General features: G+C 44.1%; 1 protein-coding gene across 1 annotated transcript in view; it reads right to left on the bottom strand.

Annotated features, from left to right (window-relative positions):
* trpn1 (transient receptor potential cation channel, subfamily N, member 1) overlaps positions 1–17,134 on the bottom strand; it is a 42,985-nt gene that overhangs the window by 13,852 nt on the left and 11,999 nt on the right. The window contains exons 4-19 of the mRNA XM_006635845.3: positions 14,257–14,370; positions 13,811–13,915; positions 11,699–11,797; positions 11,209–11,310; positions 11,017–11,118; positions 10,508–10,606; positions 8,819–9,019; positions 7,870–7,971; positions 6,846–6,944; positions 5,937–6,065; positions 4,770–4,898; positions 4,235–4,351; positions 3,851–3,949; positions 3,221–3,421; positions 1,708–1,806; positions 988–1,194 (exon numbers count right to left, since the gene is read on the bottom strand). Of these exons, the coding sequence (XP_006635908.3) occupies positions 988–1,194; positions 1,708–1,806; positions 3,221–3,421; positions 3,851–3,949; positions 4,235–4,351; positions 4,770–4,898; positions 5,937–6,065; positions 6,846–6,944; positions 7,870–7,971; positions 8,819–9,019; positions 10,508–10,606; positions 11,017–11,118; positions 11,209–11,310; positions 11,699–11,797; positions 13,811–13,915; positions 14,257–14,370 (2,004 nt within the window). The remainder of the gene's footprint in view (positions 1–987; positions 1,195–1,707; positions 1,807–3,220; positions 3,422–3,850; positions 3,950–4,234; positions 4,352–4,769; positions 4,899–5,936; positions 6,066–6,845; positions 6,945–7,869; positions 7,972–8,818; positions 9,020–10,507; positions 10,607–11,016; positions 11,119–11,208; positions 11,311–11,698; positions 11,798–13,810; positions 13,916–14,256; positions 14,371–17,134) is intronic.

Below are 17,134 nucleotides of genomic sequence, written 5' to 3'. Positions count from 1 at the left end.
ACCTGGGAGACACCCCAAACATGTGGAAGAAGGTGCTCTGGTCAGATGAAACCAAAATCGAACTTTTTGGCCACAATGCAAAACGATATGTTTGGCGTAAAAGCAACACAGCTCATCACCCTCAACACACCATCCCCACTGTCAAACATGGTGGTGGCAGCATCATGGTTTGGGCCTGCTTTTCTTCAGCAGGGACAGGGAAGATGGTTAAAATTGAGGGGAAGATGGATGCAGCCAAATACAGGACCATTCTGGATGAAAACCTGTTGGAGTCTGCAAAAGACCTGAAACTGGGACGGAGATTTATCTTCCAACAAGACAATGATCCCAAACATACAGCAAAATCTACAAAGGAATGGTTCACAAATAAACGTATCCAGGTGTTTGAATGGCCAAGTCAAAGTCCAGACCTGAATCCAATCGAGAATCTGTGGAAAGAGCTGAAAACTGCTGTTCACAAACTGTTCTCCATCCAACCTCACTGAGCTCGAGCTGTTTTGCAAGGAAGAATGGGCAAGAATTTCAGTCTCTCGATGTGCAAAACTGATAGAGACATACCCCAAGCGCCTTGCAGCTGTAATCGCAGCAAAAGGTGGCTCTACAAAGTATTAACGCAAGGGGGCCGAATAATTTTGCACGCCCCCACTTTTCATTTTTTTATTAGTTAAAGTTTCAAAAATCCAATAGATTTCGTTCCACTTCACAATTGTGTCCCACTTGTTGGTGATTCTTCACATAAAATAAAAAATTTATATCTTTATGTTTGAAGCCTGAAATGTGGCAAAAGGTTGAAAAGTTCAAGGGGGCCGAATACTTTCGCAAGGCACTGTAAATGTTCTCAGAAGTTACTGCAAGAGGAGGAGTTTATCTTTATCATCATGACTTAGATGACCCCTCGGTGGTCAATGTACAACACATGATTTCGTTGCCATGAAACTCTCTCTCTCAGACACAATCACGCGCCGTGTTTTTTTGTAGAGCGGTCACCTTGTTGTGTGCAGAGGTCATCCCGCCCTTGTTGAACTTGAGAAGCTCTTTGATGACGGCCACGCTGCCCTTGGAGGCGGCGATGTGGGCACAGGTGGCGCCCTCGACGTTGGCCAGCGTGGCCAGCTCGGGCCTGTGGTTCAGGAAGAGCTTCACCACCTCCGAGTGGTCATTCTCCGCGGCCAGATGGAGAGGCGTCTGTCCGTGCTGTGGGGATGAAGGGATGAAGGGGGTATCGCTGTACGGCTCACAGACATTAGCATGAAATGCCATAAAAAAAGCTGAACTGAAGGTGCTCTGGAATGTAAGCTTTTGAGTGACAAGGTAGCAGAGTTCTATGGTCTGTCTTTGCACTTTCAGGTATTCTATCAATGCCAACACACTGGAAAGTAGCTCCAGGTTCACAGGGAAAGCATTTCCCTCCAGGACAATTTTATTTTTTTCCACAAAACTTGTAATCACGTTCACTACCATCTGAGATTTTTGGGCTGTTTAGGTACTGTATGTACCACCTTAGAGCACATCTCAGCTTTACTTCTGTATTTTCCCAGGATATTTATTTATACCCCCATGCTTCCATGACTTTTTCAGTTCTGGAAACGGAGTGGGTAAACCTCCAGGTTTTTTCAGGGTGTGAGTCACAACAAGCTGCTATGAGGAGCTGCCTGGAACGCTGTGACCACCCAGTTTTCTTTGGCAAGCAGTATAGGCCACACTCACAATATCAGTAGCGTTGACGTCCGCCCTCATGTTAAGTAAGCTGCTGCACACTTCTAGCTGACCATTGAGAGCCGCAAGGTGAAGAGGTGTCTGTTTATTCTGGAAGAGAAGAAAAGTTAACTTTTCACAATATGTGACACTGCTAAACCTGTACTGAAGGGTGACAGGCTGCCCCATGTATGCCATAGTGCTGTCTATGGCATTTTATGTATTTGGGAAATTAGGAAATGTATGTATATGGGAGATTACAATCTATCCAGCATATACTGTAAACAGAGCATCAGAGGATAACTATTTATAGATCTATGTTTTCAGAAAAATAAAGTACGCATATTTTGGATATTGATTTACATTTTTCATTAACTCAGCTCCAGTGACATTGATACGTACAGTAAGCACTACGTCACCACATTGCTGAGAGAGTTGATTGGAAAAGTACAGGTAATGAGGTGATTTAACCTGCAGAGTGTGAGGCCTGGTAATAAGAAAGAAAATCCCAGAAAGAAAGCAACCAGTGCACCCCATGTATCAAGAGAATAATATTGTAGTGCCTTTGGTGTTGTAGTCCATGTTGGAGGATGGATTATGTCAGTGCACTGTTGCAGACAGCAACTTTTAACCTACCAAGACAATACAGCCCACCACAGCGCGTCAGTGACAGCCCATGATCTGAGATACCATGAGAACCGACACCAAATGTGCTGGGGAGGTCCAAGCACAAACCTGCCAGTTCTTCTCTTTCATCAGCCCTCACTTCTACTAACCTTCTAAAAGTGTATGCTATATACTGTAATGAAAAAAACAGCAAAATGCAATAAAGAACAGTGAAAGCACAGAGGTAAGATTAATGCCTTCTACCCATGTCTTGTCTGTTCAATAAAATGTTAAGAGAAGAAAACAAGGGAATCATGGCTAGGTATAAAAAGACAGTGATGGATGGACAAAAGTGTTATCATTTCACTGCAAAATTTCCAAGAAAACTGAGCAAGGTAGACACACTAGAAGCTAATTGGGCATTGTACACATGTCACGACCACCAGGCAGTCAAGACCAACTCGTAAGCGAGCTAATCAGCCCCAGCAGCGGGCGATTATTAACAAACGCCGCCGCACGAGTTAAACCACCTGCTCACACTCTACCGTGCAGTGCACAGTGCTATTTATACCATCTTCACCTGCTTCCCGCTGCTCGGTATTGAGTCTACTCCCCGAGAGCTCTACCAGGCGTTTTTTCCCCGTACCTCGGTTTTTCTGGTTATTGGACTCCTCTTCTGCCTTTTCGACTTTGCACCTCGCCTCTCGCCTCGGACTGTTTGCTACCGGAGAACTTCCTGGATTACGACTTGCCTTTCGCCTTTTGACCACGACCTTGCCTCTCGTTTTTGGATTGTTCGCCTGCCTCATCTATCACCCGTGCCTGCGTCTGCACAGGATCCTTGTATCTTCCCACCAGGGATTCCTAACAACACATTTACAAAGATGTGCAGTTTGCTCACTGCTAATAAGTGTCTCACCAGAGAGAGGGCATCGATGCCGGCCATGTGGGTCTCCACCAGCATCCGCACCAGCCTGTTGTAGCCATTTTGTGCCCCCAGGTGAAGCGGAGTCATGCCCAGTTTGGTCTTGGCATTGACAAATGCTTTGTGTGACAGCAGGATATCCGCAATCTCCTCATGGCCCTTTCCCGAGACCAGGTGCAGAGCTGCATTGCCGTGCTGGATGTCAAGAGAAGAAGACCAAGCCAGGGGCAACTGAAGGTACAAACCTTAAAAGCACGACTGTTCATTTCAATTATCACCTGAAGACCTTCCTCTGCATGTCTTGGGATCCTTCATGGTAATAGACACCTTTTTAACAGTGTTCGTTTTTAGGACCGACTGAGAGTGAAACTGGTAATGCAGTAAAACCGTACGTCATGCACACCTGAAATCTAATCTTTGCAGGCAATTTTTTTTATAAACACGGTAAATTTGTTTCTAAATTAAAGGCCTTTATATTTGCCACACCGCAAAAACCATACCCAATATTCTGGCATAAGGACTAATTTAGTCACAGATGGGGAAAACAACCATTCTTCTTTGAAGAAAAACCATTCAGTCTTCGACTACATGACGGAGATCTTAGAGGAAAGGATGATGTCTTACTTCATCGAAAACGTCCACTCTGGCATGATTCTGCAGCAGGATCTTCACAATCTGTTTGTGTCCTTGCTCTGCCGCCAGCAGTAGTGGAGACCACCCATTCTGTCCCAAAACCACAGAACAAATTCCACGATATACATTTTTGTTTTACTGAAGGGGGATTTTTAATGGTAAGCAAACCAAATTTATACCCTCGAAATCACATTGACTGAGGCTAACGTTTTCTGTGAAGTAATGAACAGCGATGTGTTGATTCAAGCATAATTGGTTCCCGAAACCAGGAACACAGGATGTTCATTAGAAACTCAAAAGGAGCTGATTTCAACCCCACACCTCAGAAGACACTACTTTGATTTCCCAGGTCCGAGCTGTTGAAGACACTTGTACCTTGGCGTGCTTGTTGACAGCCTGCTGCAGCTGACTGGACTTGAGGCTCTTGAGGATCTCCAAGAGGACATCTGCATTGCCCACTCTGGCACAGTAGTGAAGGGGTGTCTCCCCAGACTGTCGGCATGTTCACAAACACAGAAGGAAAAAGCCACTTAGACACTGCAAAGAGACAGCACGCTCAAAATATTCAAACCTTTCCCTACATTGTCTTAAGTTTGTTTGTAGGTGGGATACAGAAAACTCAGATAACAACTGATGAAGACACAGCAGACAGTGTTTGGGTCAGAACCTCTTTGAGAAACGAGTTAGGTGACGTTCAACGTCACGTTTTCTGATGAATCCTGTCCTGTGACGAGGGCTGGAGACGGGCACATGGGCAGAGAAATGAGAAACGTAAAAAACAAAGGTGACAGAGTCCAGCAAAACCCATGTCTTTGGAGGAGACTGTTTTTTAAAAGGATCTGGTGAGAAAAGAGGCTGCTGTGCTCCTCACTATAAAAAACTGTTAGTCTTCCTCATGAAAGTGTGTTACCACTTTTGTCGCTGCAGAGACGTCCGCGTCACACTCCATGAGGATTCTGACGATTGCGATGTCCTCTCCTTCGAAGTGGATCATTTCCTTCTTAAGCTCCGCAGACAGATGCAAGGGCGTCTCTCCTTCCTACAGGCACATTGTTTTATTAAAAGTTAAGTTACTCAGCCCTGTGCACCCAGTGAACAGACAGAACCGACACGGAAAGGAGAAAACGAGAAGAAGAACGGGTTGTTGAAAGGATCTGAAGAGCTGGCTCGTTTTCCGATTTCTGTGTTTTGGTGACAAGGATTTCGACCATAGGCTGGTGACCAAGGTGAGGCAGTGGTAAGCATTGCTGCCTCTCGGTGCTGGGATACTGGGTTCAGGTCTGATGTGGTGTCTGCGGGGAGATTTTATATTCTTCCTATTTTCATGTGGGTTCCCTCTGGGAGCTCAGGTTTCCTCCCACAGTCCAAAAACTACTGAGAAACGTCGCCCAGGTGCGAGGGTGTGCCCCGTGATGGACTGTCGTCCCATCCAGGGTGTATCCTGCCTTGCCCATTACTCACCGAGAAACCCTCTGGCTCCACTGCGACACTCAGTCGGATCAAGTGGTTAGAAAAAGAATGGATGGATCTCTACCATTTGTCAAATTGATAAAGCTAAATTAAATGTACAATTAATAACAACTTTGAAAAAAGAGGATTTTCTCTTTTGTTACATTTTTTTTTTGCCTAGCAATAGTGATCACTTATGACTGGGTGGATAATTAGATGGGTCAGATGGTCTGCTGCCATTTGTAATCTTCTCTTGTGTTCTAGTGACTGCAACGACAGGCCTCAACCACTTGATGGCACCTGATCTCTACTATTCATAGCTGCTGATAATTTGATCATACAAATATTAAAAGGCAGCAACATGCAATCTACAACACAACATTTTACACCGTGCACATTACAGTATTTTAAATATTATTGTAAATAGTACAGCACTGCACTGTTTATTTAATAGGTTTTGATTTGATAAGAAAATATTCAAAACCATGAATGACATGTGACAATCGTCTTAAATTATTTTTGTTCTCATGTATTCCATGCTTTTTGCTCCACCTGGGAACGGTGACAACTCGTCTTGCATTCTGGTGTCACAATCACTCAGAATCACATCTCTCTGACTTTCCCTCACCTGGTTCTCCTGTCTGACACATACAGTGGCCTCTTTGGGGCTCCTCTCATTGGCCAAATAGCTGAGGATCTCCTGTACAATGTGGGCATGGCAGTGGCGTACTCCTATGTGCAGAGGACTCTCTCCAGCCTGAAGACAGATGGAAAATATTACTGTCCTGCTCAGACATTCAAGAATATTCTTAGGCTGGTGGTAATGGGTTTTGGTTTATTGAAATGCAGATATTGACGTGTGGAGTAAAGTACCTTGCACAATCTGAGAAAATCACAGGACAGGCCAACAGTTTACCTCTAAACACCTTATTCTTATTCTTTTATTTCTATAGTGCCCTTACTAAGATAACTCCATCAGTGTAATTACAGCTGCTGGGTTTCATTACACAAAGCACAATGGTACTATTGGAAACATCCTGACCAGGATGACCACCGTTTGTGCCAAAGTCTGTCAAAAGTCAAAGGTTTAGGGTTTAAATCATTAGACACACAAACAAAACTATGTCATCTTTTTTTTTAAAAGCACACGTCTCTTTATAGATTTTTTTGAAAGGGAAGGGTGCTTTCTCAATCTTTTGTCAGTGGACTATGTTCTGCGATGCTTGTGTTTCACAAAGCAACTTACTGCCCACTGAGAGGAATTCATTATGTGACAGAAAAAAAAACGTCCGTTAGTGTAGTTTTGCTGACATCAATCCATTGCATTCTGTTCCGTTACAGTAATAAGGTATTTATCAAATCCCAGTGCTGCTGCTGCTTACTCCAAATAATCAGTTAGAGGAAGGAATACATATACCTTAAGAACAGGCAGAAGTCAATTCCATGTGGAAAAGTAGGAGAAAAAAACAGAAAAACAAAATGTTTCGGCCCACACAAGCCGATGCAGGGCCCCACACAAACCGCTTCAGAAATCTACCTTAGACTTCGAGGTCACATCCCCCCCTTCCTCGATCAGGGCCTGCATCATCTTCAGGTTGCCATGGCGAGCGGCTATATGCATGGCTGTTTCCCCATTCTGGTAAAAAGGGCCACAGCAAGGTCTTCGTCGGTAATGGCAAAGTACTTGTCACACCCCCCACTCTCCCTCGCAAACGCTGTTACATTTCCAAACCCACTGTTTCACAATATCATTCCTAACTGAACCCACATTCTGAAACTGAAATCACATTCTCACAGGTACCAGATTCCACAAATTCTCACTCCCAGACCAATTATCCAACCATATCCCTCTCCCTTCAGTATTTAAAGTTCCCTCACGCACGAACCCATGCTCACTATTGAGAAGCCTCCTGTAGAATTCTCTTGTGCGCGTTTCAACCTTTTCGACTGATCTCCCGGTTCCTAATCTTTGCTTCTGCCTTTTTCGACCACGCCCTTTGGATTTCATTTTTCAGATTGTCTTTCTCGGATTTCCCTGGTTACCGGACTCATTGCTTCTCCAATTGACCAAGCCCCTGGATTACGTGTTTTGGATAGTGTCCCTGTGCTACTCCACATTCTGAAGGATTCATGGTTACACATAAGGATCCTCCTATTCTACCTATCGGTTCCCTGATACTTCTTACCAAAATGTTGTCCATATGGGCAGCTGCCCGAAAGGAGAGATGTGTAGAATTAAAATGACACATCCAAAACTCATAATTAGGGCCTCTTAGTTAACGTTTGTGAATTGCTATGATGTTGACACTGGCAAGTCAGAGTTAGGTGACGGTCCAAGTCTTGAAGGGGCTTCAAGAATTTCTTGCAGGTCAGTTTTGGGCAGTTCATGTTTCTGTTTTCTTTTTATTTCTCCTCCCGATTCTCTATATCCTGGATTATAAATTGGAAATCGATACACATGCTCTCCCCTCTCCGTATTTTTTTTCTATGTAAATAAACTCTCATATTCTCTCTTCTCGTGAAAAAAAAAGGAAATACAAAATGATCCAGAACTCTCTGACCTCCTGCTCCGCATTGACATCTGCTCCGCTCTTCAGCAGCATCTCTGCCACTTTCTCTCCCTCTTTCACTCTGGCAGCAATGTGCAGAGGAGTCTCCTGGGCCTGTAGTCAGAGCCACATGATAACTCATTAGATAACTCATTACTATAAATAACATATACCATTCATTATCATCCATCCATTTTCTGTTTCATCCAATACAGGGTCATGGGGGAGTTAGAGCCTGTCTTGGCAAGCAGTTGCACAAGACAGGATACACACTGCATGGGTTGCCAGCCCATCACAGGGCACACACAACAAGGCCGGTTTTCCAAGAAGCCAATTAATATAATAGTTTGTCTTTGGACTGCGGGAGGAAACCGGAGCACCTGGAGGTAACCCATGCAAACACACGGAGAAAATACAAACTCCACGCAGAGAGCAGCCTTAGTAATGAAATCCGGGCCCCAACACGGCGAGGCAACAATGCTAACCAGTGCGCCACCATGTCCCCATTGCTAATCATGTCAGTGAATGTGGAAGAAATAACATTAATGCCATGAATGTTCGTACAATATGTACAGATACACAGTAGATTAATACTGACTCAGCACCCTGGTCTCAGAAGTACTGTATATCTAGGGATGCCTCATTAACATTGTAAACATCTCACCTGACAGTAATTGATAATAAATATGTATTAAACCTCCATATATACACCTTATGAAAACCCTGACCCACAAGTTCATTATGTTCCAAAAAAAATATTTATAAGGAAAGACGCACAGTCTTGGAACAATGTGGATCGATCCAACAGTAAACCCAGAATGAAATAAATAGCCCCTACAGTATATTAAACAAATAAGAAATATGAACCTTGTCATTAACATACGGTAAAAAACACCACAATGCCGTTCTGTTTCAATGTCATGGCCGATGGCCTAAGGGAAGGGTTTGATCGATATCCTACCTTCCCGCCCTTGAGCTGGACTCGGGCCCCGAAGCCCAGCAGCATCTGCACCACCAGGGGCTTGCAGCTCTGCACCGCCACGTGGAGCGCGGTGTAGTTGTCCTTGGTGGTGGCGTCCACATGGGCTCCTTTCTGCAGCAGCGCCTTCACCACCGCGCTGTGGCCGCTCTTCGCGGCTGCGTGGAGGCACACTGCTCCGGCCTGGGAGAGCACACAACAGCTGGCTGGGCCAGGGAGCGCCCCAGCATCGAGAGCGTGTTCGTCCCGCTTTGGTATGGAGGACCCATGTACTTATACTGTACCCCTATTCTCTCTAAGTAGTGAAAGTAGTTAATCAGCTAAGGACGGCCTTGTCACGATATTAGTTCCCCCTCCTTAAGGGTGCTCCAGCCCTTTCACTTAAGACTTCATTCTCTGCACCTGTTTCCCATTCCCTGCCCACCTTAAAAGCCAGGCGCTGACGCTCATCCGGGCTCTGCATCTGATTTCCATATCGTGCGAGTCCGGGACCTGGAAGCGCCTGGTCCCGTTAAGGTTTTAACCTCGGTCCCCGTTCCTGTTCCCTCTCCGCCGGTTCCGACCCGGCTTTCGTGTTTTTAATTCCTTCTTCTGATGGATCTCCTGGTTTTGGACTTACCCTTGCGTTTTGGATTTTCCCTAAGGACTACTCTCTCAGATTGTTCGCCTCGGCCACACCTCCCCCGTGCACCAGCGCACCTTGGACACGCCCTCTTGTCTTCAGCCCCGTTTTCCTGCATGACGTTTCCCTAGTGTTTCCCCACTCCGTCGGACTGTGTCGTCCGCATAGGGTCCAGAAAGAACTGTTCGTTACAGGCCTAGCCTTGGTGTTTAATTCCTTCCGACTCTAGTTTGGTCCTTAACCTTAGTCGTTCCACTTTCCCGTTCTAAATCATTTGATGTTTCCACTTGTAGATCCTATTTGGCCAGGGACCGAAAAATCAAACCTACAATTTCACAATTCCCTAACACAGCAACCAGCGGTGTTAGTTTTCCCAGGTCATAACAAATTTCACTGTTTCGTCTCTCTGAATAAGCTCCATGTTTGTCCTGCTCGAGACGTTGCCGACCTATCCCCGAAGGAGTCGATAACCTCCGTCTTCTTTAGTTCTCTTTTATAGAGTCGGTAATCAGCTCACCTGCAGGTGGCACCAATTTCCGTCACAAATCCCAGAAGAATGCACACTAATTACATTCTTAGCAGTGTTTGTATTCCCTGCCCCTGGCAGTCTGACCAGAGGTAGAACCCCCTGAGGTAAAGCAGATTCCTCTGCTCTGTTACAGCATCTACAATTCTGAACTCTCAACGCTGGTTACACAGTTTCATCATGGACTGGATGACACATTTGCTTAAATGGGCAGTAATTGGGGTTCTGTTTCAGGAGAAAACTAACTCTTCAGCTACAGAAAAAAAAGACCTTGTTAAATCACCAGGGGACTCTTTTAAAAAGTAATGCCTCAAATCATTTGGTCTTTCTACATATTGGTGACTTAATGACTGCTTTATCCTCAAAACAAGGTAGAATTATGAATTTTAACTGAGGGTCTTTGACACAAATGTGTCCCAGAGCATGCTCAGATAAACCAGTAATATAATTTATATATAGACAGTGATAGCCTATGAAGTTTTCAGCATTGATTCACTTTTTTGAACTGCTGTTCACAACTTACTTTGTTTGGCATGTGAAGAGGAACTCCTTTTTTCAGGAATGCCAGTGCAGTTTCCGGGTGGCCGCATTGAGAAGCAATGTGCATGAGAGTACTGCCATCCTGTGGGAAAGAAAAGCTATGTGATGTGGCTACTCATTGTTGTAGTCAGGAATTTGTGTGCAAAGTTCCCAGTCTGTTACAGGAGGTACTGTAGGTAGACAAGACAAGACTTTGTCTGGTCATGAAGACTTACAGAGAAGTGTCCCAATAAGGCCTATTTTGTCTTAACCATAGCAACCTTCGTCGATCAGGGGAATGTAGCACAGAGATGGAAATGCTTTGGTCCAGTGCACTAAAATGCAGAATGTTGAGTACTTTGAGGACGACCAAGGTAAGTTTGGTTGATAATGTGGTTAAGACATTCAATTAAGGCTTCTAAGGATCTGAAAACTGGATGGCAAACTTCCTGTTCCAAACAAAATATAGAAAGGTAAATCCCATGTGTAACAATTAAGGATTTGAAAATGTACCTTTGTCCTGGCCAAAACATCAGACCTGAATTTCTCTGTCAGGACTTCCACTGCATTGGTGTGGCCTCGTTCTGCTGCAATATGCAAAGGGGATCTGTCCATCTGTGACAAAGCAGTGAATAAGCCATCAGCTCCAACAGCTCCAGCTCCTTTTCTTCCACATCATTACCATACCTCCTATTCTCTATGTACCTTGTCAACAATGTTGGGGTTGGCTTTGCATTGGTAGAAGTATTTCAGCATGAGCTCATCTCCTTCCCAGGCAGCAACATGGAGAGGTGTCTGTCCTTCGTCCTAACGTCAGGCAATGAAAGCCACAAGAATCAGTCGGAGACGATTATCTCCACAATAATGACTCAAAAATAAGCTATCGCCTCATCTCGTAAAGAGCACTGCACCGGGCGACACTCCAGCTGGACAAACATTTGAAAAGATTCAGAAACCATTGAGGAAATGCCCTTGTGGTGTCTCAAAGGAAATTCTTAGAATCCATTCATTATTCTGCACAAATGTGGCCATTGTGTACTTATAGACATATGGGCATTCTTTTACCATTTTTACAGTTTCTGATATCCAATAGCACCGCAGATTTGCTTCTTCATAGCTGCAGTAATTTTCTTTATTGGTGTATTTCCGTCACATTTGGTTGAAACTGTGCCACTGAAAATGAAGCGACACTCACATTTTGAAAGTCCACACTGGCCCCAAATTCCACGAGAAACTTTGCCATTTCTATGTCTTTCCTCCTGCAGCAGATATGCAGAGCAGCATCGCCATTACCCTGTAACATTAAATTAAATAAGATTTAATTACAAGTTGGGCCAGTTTGCAATTGCAAGACAAATCACAACATAACTTAATGCAGATGCACTAACCTCTTACTTTTGTATGAGCGGCGCCTTGTTGCTTTGTGTCATTTATTTTTCATTTTGCTGTGTTTTATGATATCAACTTAACTTCCAAAGGTCTTATTTAACCTTCTCACACTAGACCCTGGCTCACCTTGCCAGGCACCATGGAAAATGGGAAAGGAATCCCTTGAAGAAGGATTCAGTTGAATTTCATGTCTGGTACAATCACCTGAAGAATGGAGGTGGTCCTCCATAGATTTAAATCGAAGTGAAGACCATTTATAAAACCTTTAAAGTAAATCGGTTGTTCAGTAAAGTTGAAAAACCACAAAAATTGGCACTGCTCAAAAGAAGCAGATTAAACATCTAGGCACATTTGGTACTATAACTGATCTAAACACCCACCTGCAATAGATGATTGTGCTGTATTTAATAAATCTTGCTGTGCAGTAAAAACTAAACACTATGGTGACTCACACAATCAAACTGCATCTTGTAAATGCTGTTATCTAAAGGTTTTTTTCCCATTTTCATATAACTCATTTTTGAACCACAGAATCATTTAATAACAGCTGCTGGAAAAATTACAGACTGAATAATTTAGCTTCATAACACAGAACAAACGCTTGGGACATGGAGACAATCTAAACGCAAGTGTAATTTTTCTGCCAATAAGTTATGACTTAATACCTCAAGCCTTGCAAAAAGGTACAAATCAGAATTCGAAATACAGTAGTACATTTTGTTTAAGTCGGAAATATGGTAGCTTTTGTCTCCGATTAATACTTGTATATGAGGGTTTTAAAAACTGTACTACACATTCTTTCATTTTCTAACTGCTTCCTTCAATTCAGGGTCACAGGGGAACTGATGCCTTTCCTAGCAAGCAAAGGCCAGTCCATCACAGGGCACACACAGACAAAGACATGCTCACACTCATACCAAGGCTTATTCTCCTGGAAGCCAATTAAACTACCAGTATGTTTCCGGACCGTGGGAGGAAAGCAGAGCCCTAGGAGGAAACCCAGGTGAACATGGGGAGAACATACAGATTTCATACACATAGCCATGACCCACGTGGGTCCTAATGCCCCAGTGTAGTGACGGGGGCATTATACTATAAACAGGCGCCGTCCTTCAGATGAGACGTAAAACCGAGGTCCTGACTCTCTGTGGCCATTAAAATCCCAGGGTGTTTCTTGAAAAGAGTTGGGGTATAACCCCGGCATCCTGGTCAAATTCCACGTTGGCCCTCACCAATCATGGCCTCCTAATAATCCACATCTATGAATTGGCTCCATTACTCTGCTCTCCTCCCCACTGATAGCTGATGTGTGGTGAGTGTTCTGGCGCACTATTGTCGCCGTCGCATCATCCAGGTGGGGCTGCACATTGGTGGTGGTGGAGGGGAGTCCCCATTTCCTGTAAAGCGCTTTGAGTGGAGTGTCCAGAAAAGCGCTATATACTGTAAGTGTAAACAATAATAATAATGATAATAGCAGCCCAGGTCTGGACTTGAACCCAGGGCCCCAGCACTGCAGGGCAGTAATGCTAGCCACTGGACCACCATGCTGCCCTGCACTATGCATCTCACTTAGAAATTAGAAACTTTTTACATTTTAACACCGTACGCTGATGTTCTATTTCAGTCTTCAAAAAATATTACGTCTTCTGTACACCAGAAGGCATACTTGATTAATACCGTTAGCAGTTTCATCATCTTCCTGTGAAATGGACGAGGCTCTTAACAACAAACAAAACACTTCTGAAACAAGAACATCTGACCATGAAAAGTCACTAAATTCCCAAGAACTTAAAACATCTAGTGAATCTACTTCGGCTCACTTAATCTGCACATCATACAAAGACAAATCTACTGTACAGCGTCCAAGATGTGAAGATTAAAGGAACAAAGCCTTTCACAGACTCAGTCCCACTTTTACCTTCCTCTGAGCTCTGAGCTGTGGCTCTGGCGTTGCGCCGAGAAGCTCCTTCACAACTCCAATATTCCCAGCTTCGACAGCTAAAAACACTGGAATGCAGCCATCCTAGAAAGAATTGAAGTAGGCGTACAGCATATGCATGATGATACTGTAGTAAACACCGAGGAAGAAACAGCACTGCATTCTAAATGCATTATTAACATAATTTAAGGGGCTGATGAGATTGATTCATTTATAGTTGTTGGGCGACAAGGTGGATGTGTAAAAACAAGAAATGGTTATCTTTGTAGTACAAAAGTCATCCCACTGTGACTTTAAAACCTCTTTAAGTAAAAGACTCAGTTGGCAAATTGCATCAGAGTGTATACACTGTAAATATAACATGATTTAAAACAGATAACTAAGGGAAATAAGGAGGAACCAGTAGGAATATTTGAACTCTGTACCTTATCCTGCACCATGCGAGCATCTTTGCTGGAAAACCTGAGCAATGTTTGAATAACATTCTGGGCACCTGTGGGCCGTGAGGCAGCATAGTGCAGCGGCAACTGGTCCTTGGGCTGAAAAAAACAAAAGTGGACACAAGGTAAAGTTGGGTTACAGAAATGTTTAGAAATCAACATTAATGTTGAGAAATGTTTGCAAAACCACTACACGCGTCATTTAATTCATTGGCAAAAATGACAACTTCAGTACTGTATGTTATTTATTCAATGCGATGCAGAGAAACAGAACCATTGTAAAGATTAAAATATTAGTGAGCACATACAGTACAAGGAAAATTGTGTTGTAACAAAAGGCAGCACTGTGAGAAAATCACCACCTTGGCTCAAAACTCAAGGTCAATGGTGTGGGCGTGAGCCAAGACGGATACCTCTTAAGTAGGAAAAGCTGCAGAATGAGGCAAAGATGTTAAAAATGAATCTGTAGCAGCTGGGCGGAGGGGAGGGGGCTCTGTGTTTAGGCTCGCGCTTGGAACGGGAGAGGGTGAGAACTTCAGAGCTTCTATAGCTTTTCTCAATCAACAGGTTTCCATCTTGGCTCAAGCTTAAACCCTTGGCCCTGGGTTTTGAGCCAAGATGGCGACTTTCCCACTGGGCCAGAAGATATTGTCGAGGTTATACTGAAGGGTTGTGTCATGGAAGCTGTGTATCTTCCTCTCCAGAGCTGAGACAGAGTAGAGTCTGGATGACTTTGCTCTGTTAGCGATTCATATGTTTGTTATGGACAGGCACCCCGGCCAATAGGCTCCACCGTGAAGAGCGGTAGTGAATAGTCTTGGTGAGGAGTGATTGCATATCTTTGAGAAAGGAGTGAAGTGAGTATGAGTGAAGACTTAGTGAAGAGTAAACGAAAAGCTGGGTGCCACGGAGCAAATCAGAATGCATGTGGATGCCCTAAAGCCTGGTGATTCATGAAGGAAGGAGAGATATGGTGAAGAACTGGACAGAGAAGAGGTTGAGAGGGAGTCAGTCAAGATAAAAGTGCCTGGCGATTCGTGGAAGAGAGTGTGACTAGTGAATGATGGTGTGGAAGAAGAGTAGTGTGAGTCAAGAGTCGTGTGTGTGAGAAGAGACTTGGGAACTCAATTCAATTCAAAATACTTTATTCATCCCCAGGGGGGCAATTTCAGCAACAAGCGGTGCAACAAAAGCAAAGGCAAAACAAAGAAAAACATTGCTAAGAAAAACATATACATAGATATAACAGCAAACAGTAACAGTGTGTAGTATTTAGGAAGGTATTAGCACATGTACATTTGTTGGGGGGCTCTGTCTAACAGACATCATGTTGATAAGACTTCTTTACAGTCACGTTTGTCTTGTACTGTGAAACCGTCTTCCTGAAGACAAAAGTTTAAAAGACTGATGAAGGAGTGAGATGGGTCTTCAGTGATGGAATAGGCCTTCCTAAGGATCTGCTGGGAATACAGCTGTGCCAGGCAGTCTGGAGCTGAGGTTTACAACATTTTGAAGGCATGTTTTGTTTCTTCGACTGAGTAAAGTGAACCAACAGATAAAAGAAAGAGTTAAAAATACAAGCACCACTGGGATTTCTTCCCAATGACACCCGTGTTCTTGGTGAAATAAACTGTCAAACACAGGGCCCAGATATTTGCAACAGGGAAGACTTGAAGGCAGAGGGAAGTCTGCACAGTCTTCCCCCATAGAGGACCAATGGGTAAGAGCTACAGTAGGTTCTTGGAACGGGGTCTGAAAGAATATATGAGTGGCAGCCGACTGCTAAAAACGTGAAACGGTAAGGTGACAGGCTAGCAGTGTTGGACTGGCTGTGCAGTATGGTGGACTGAGTTGCCACAGGCACGTCTGCCACAATTCAGGGTAAATTATACATCAGCAGCTGTTACAAAGCATTGCAGGAGCTACTCCATCACATTTACCGACAAAACTAACTGACTCCTTGTCAGGTGGTCATCCCCATTAACAATCTGTTCTTCACGCAACCATCAAAAGTGCGATAAAACGCTAATCTCTCAGGATTCATTTTATCTTAAAACAACAGATACAACTTCAGCAGCGGATCTCCACAATTGTTTCATCATAAATGTGGAAAACACTGAGTGGAAGGAGTAGATCAATGAAAACTGTCTAAGAGTTTTGCATAGCCGTGCACATATCCTGTATCTAACAAGGGATACTTCTCTAGGTGGTTGGTAATATGGTTTGTTTATTAAATGTTTCACATGGGCCTTAAAATAAAACAAAAACCCAGAAAATACTAAGGTATTAAGCAAGAAGGCTGTGCCAGGGGGAAGATTGGGTGATTAAAGCATTTTCCCCTTGCCACACTTTATCCACCATATGCATTCATACTTGGCAATGAATCTGTAGTGAATAAACACTGTTATACCCCATTTCAACATAGACACAGCATTCTCACTAAATACCTGGGTATGTCTTGAAACAAACGCTCACCACCTGATATCCAAGTGCAATATTTAATGAGCAAGCGGTACTACACTTGCACCAGCCGCCTCAATACGTGTGTGCCCTTGAGCTGTATGCAGTACTGTATATGCCAGGGCTGCTCATTATAAGACAGCAGTGGAGAGCACTCCAGCAGTAAAGGCTCAGCCTCAGCATTAGGGGGGAGGGGGGTCTTATGCACTCTCCCTCCCCCCCTCACTGAACCTTAGTTACAGGCCTCACCGCTGTGGCGGCAAACTTCCCGCCATTCCCCCCCCCTCGGTTGTCACTCAGAGGCTAAACGCTCCAAGCAGCGGTCAAGCCCTTGTCTCCCGGACAGAGCTGGGGTTTAAACTTGCCAGAGCCTTAGGCCACGATCTGGCACTACGCAGCGCAT

Source organism: Lepisosteus oculatus, chromosome 10 (assembly GCF_040954835.1).
Source record: "Lepisosteus oculatus isolate fLepOcu1 chromosome 10, fLepOcu1.hap2, whole genome shotgun sequence".
Lineage (NCBI taxonomy): Eukaryota > Metazoa > Chordata > Actinopteri > Semionotiformes > Lepisosteidae > Lepisosteus > Lepisosteus oculatus.
The sequence above is the reverse complement of the archived record's forward strand: the minus strand, read 5'-3'. Positions and strand labels throughout refer to the sequence as shown.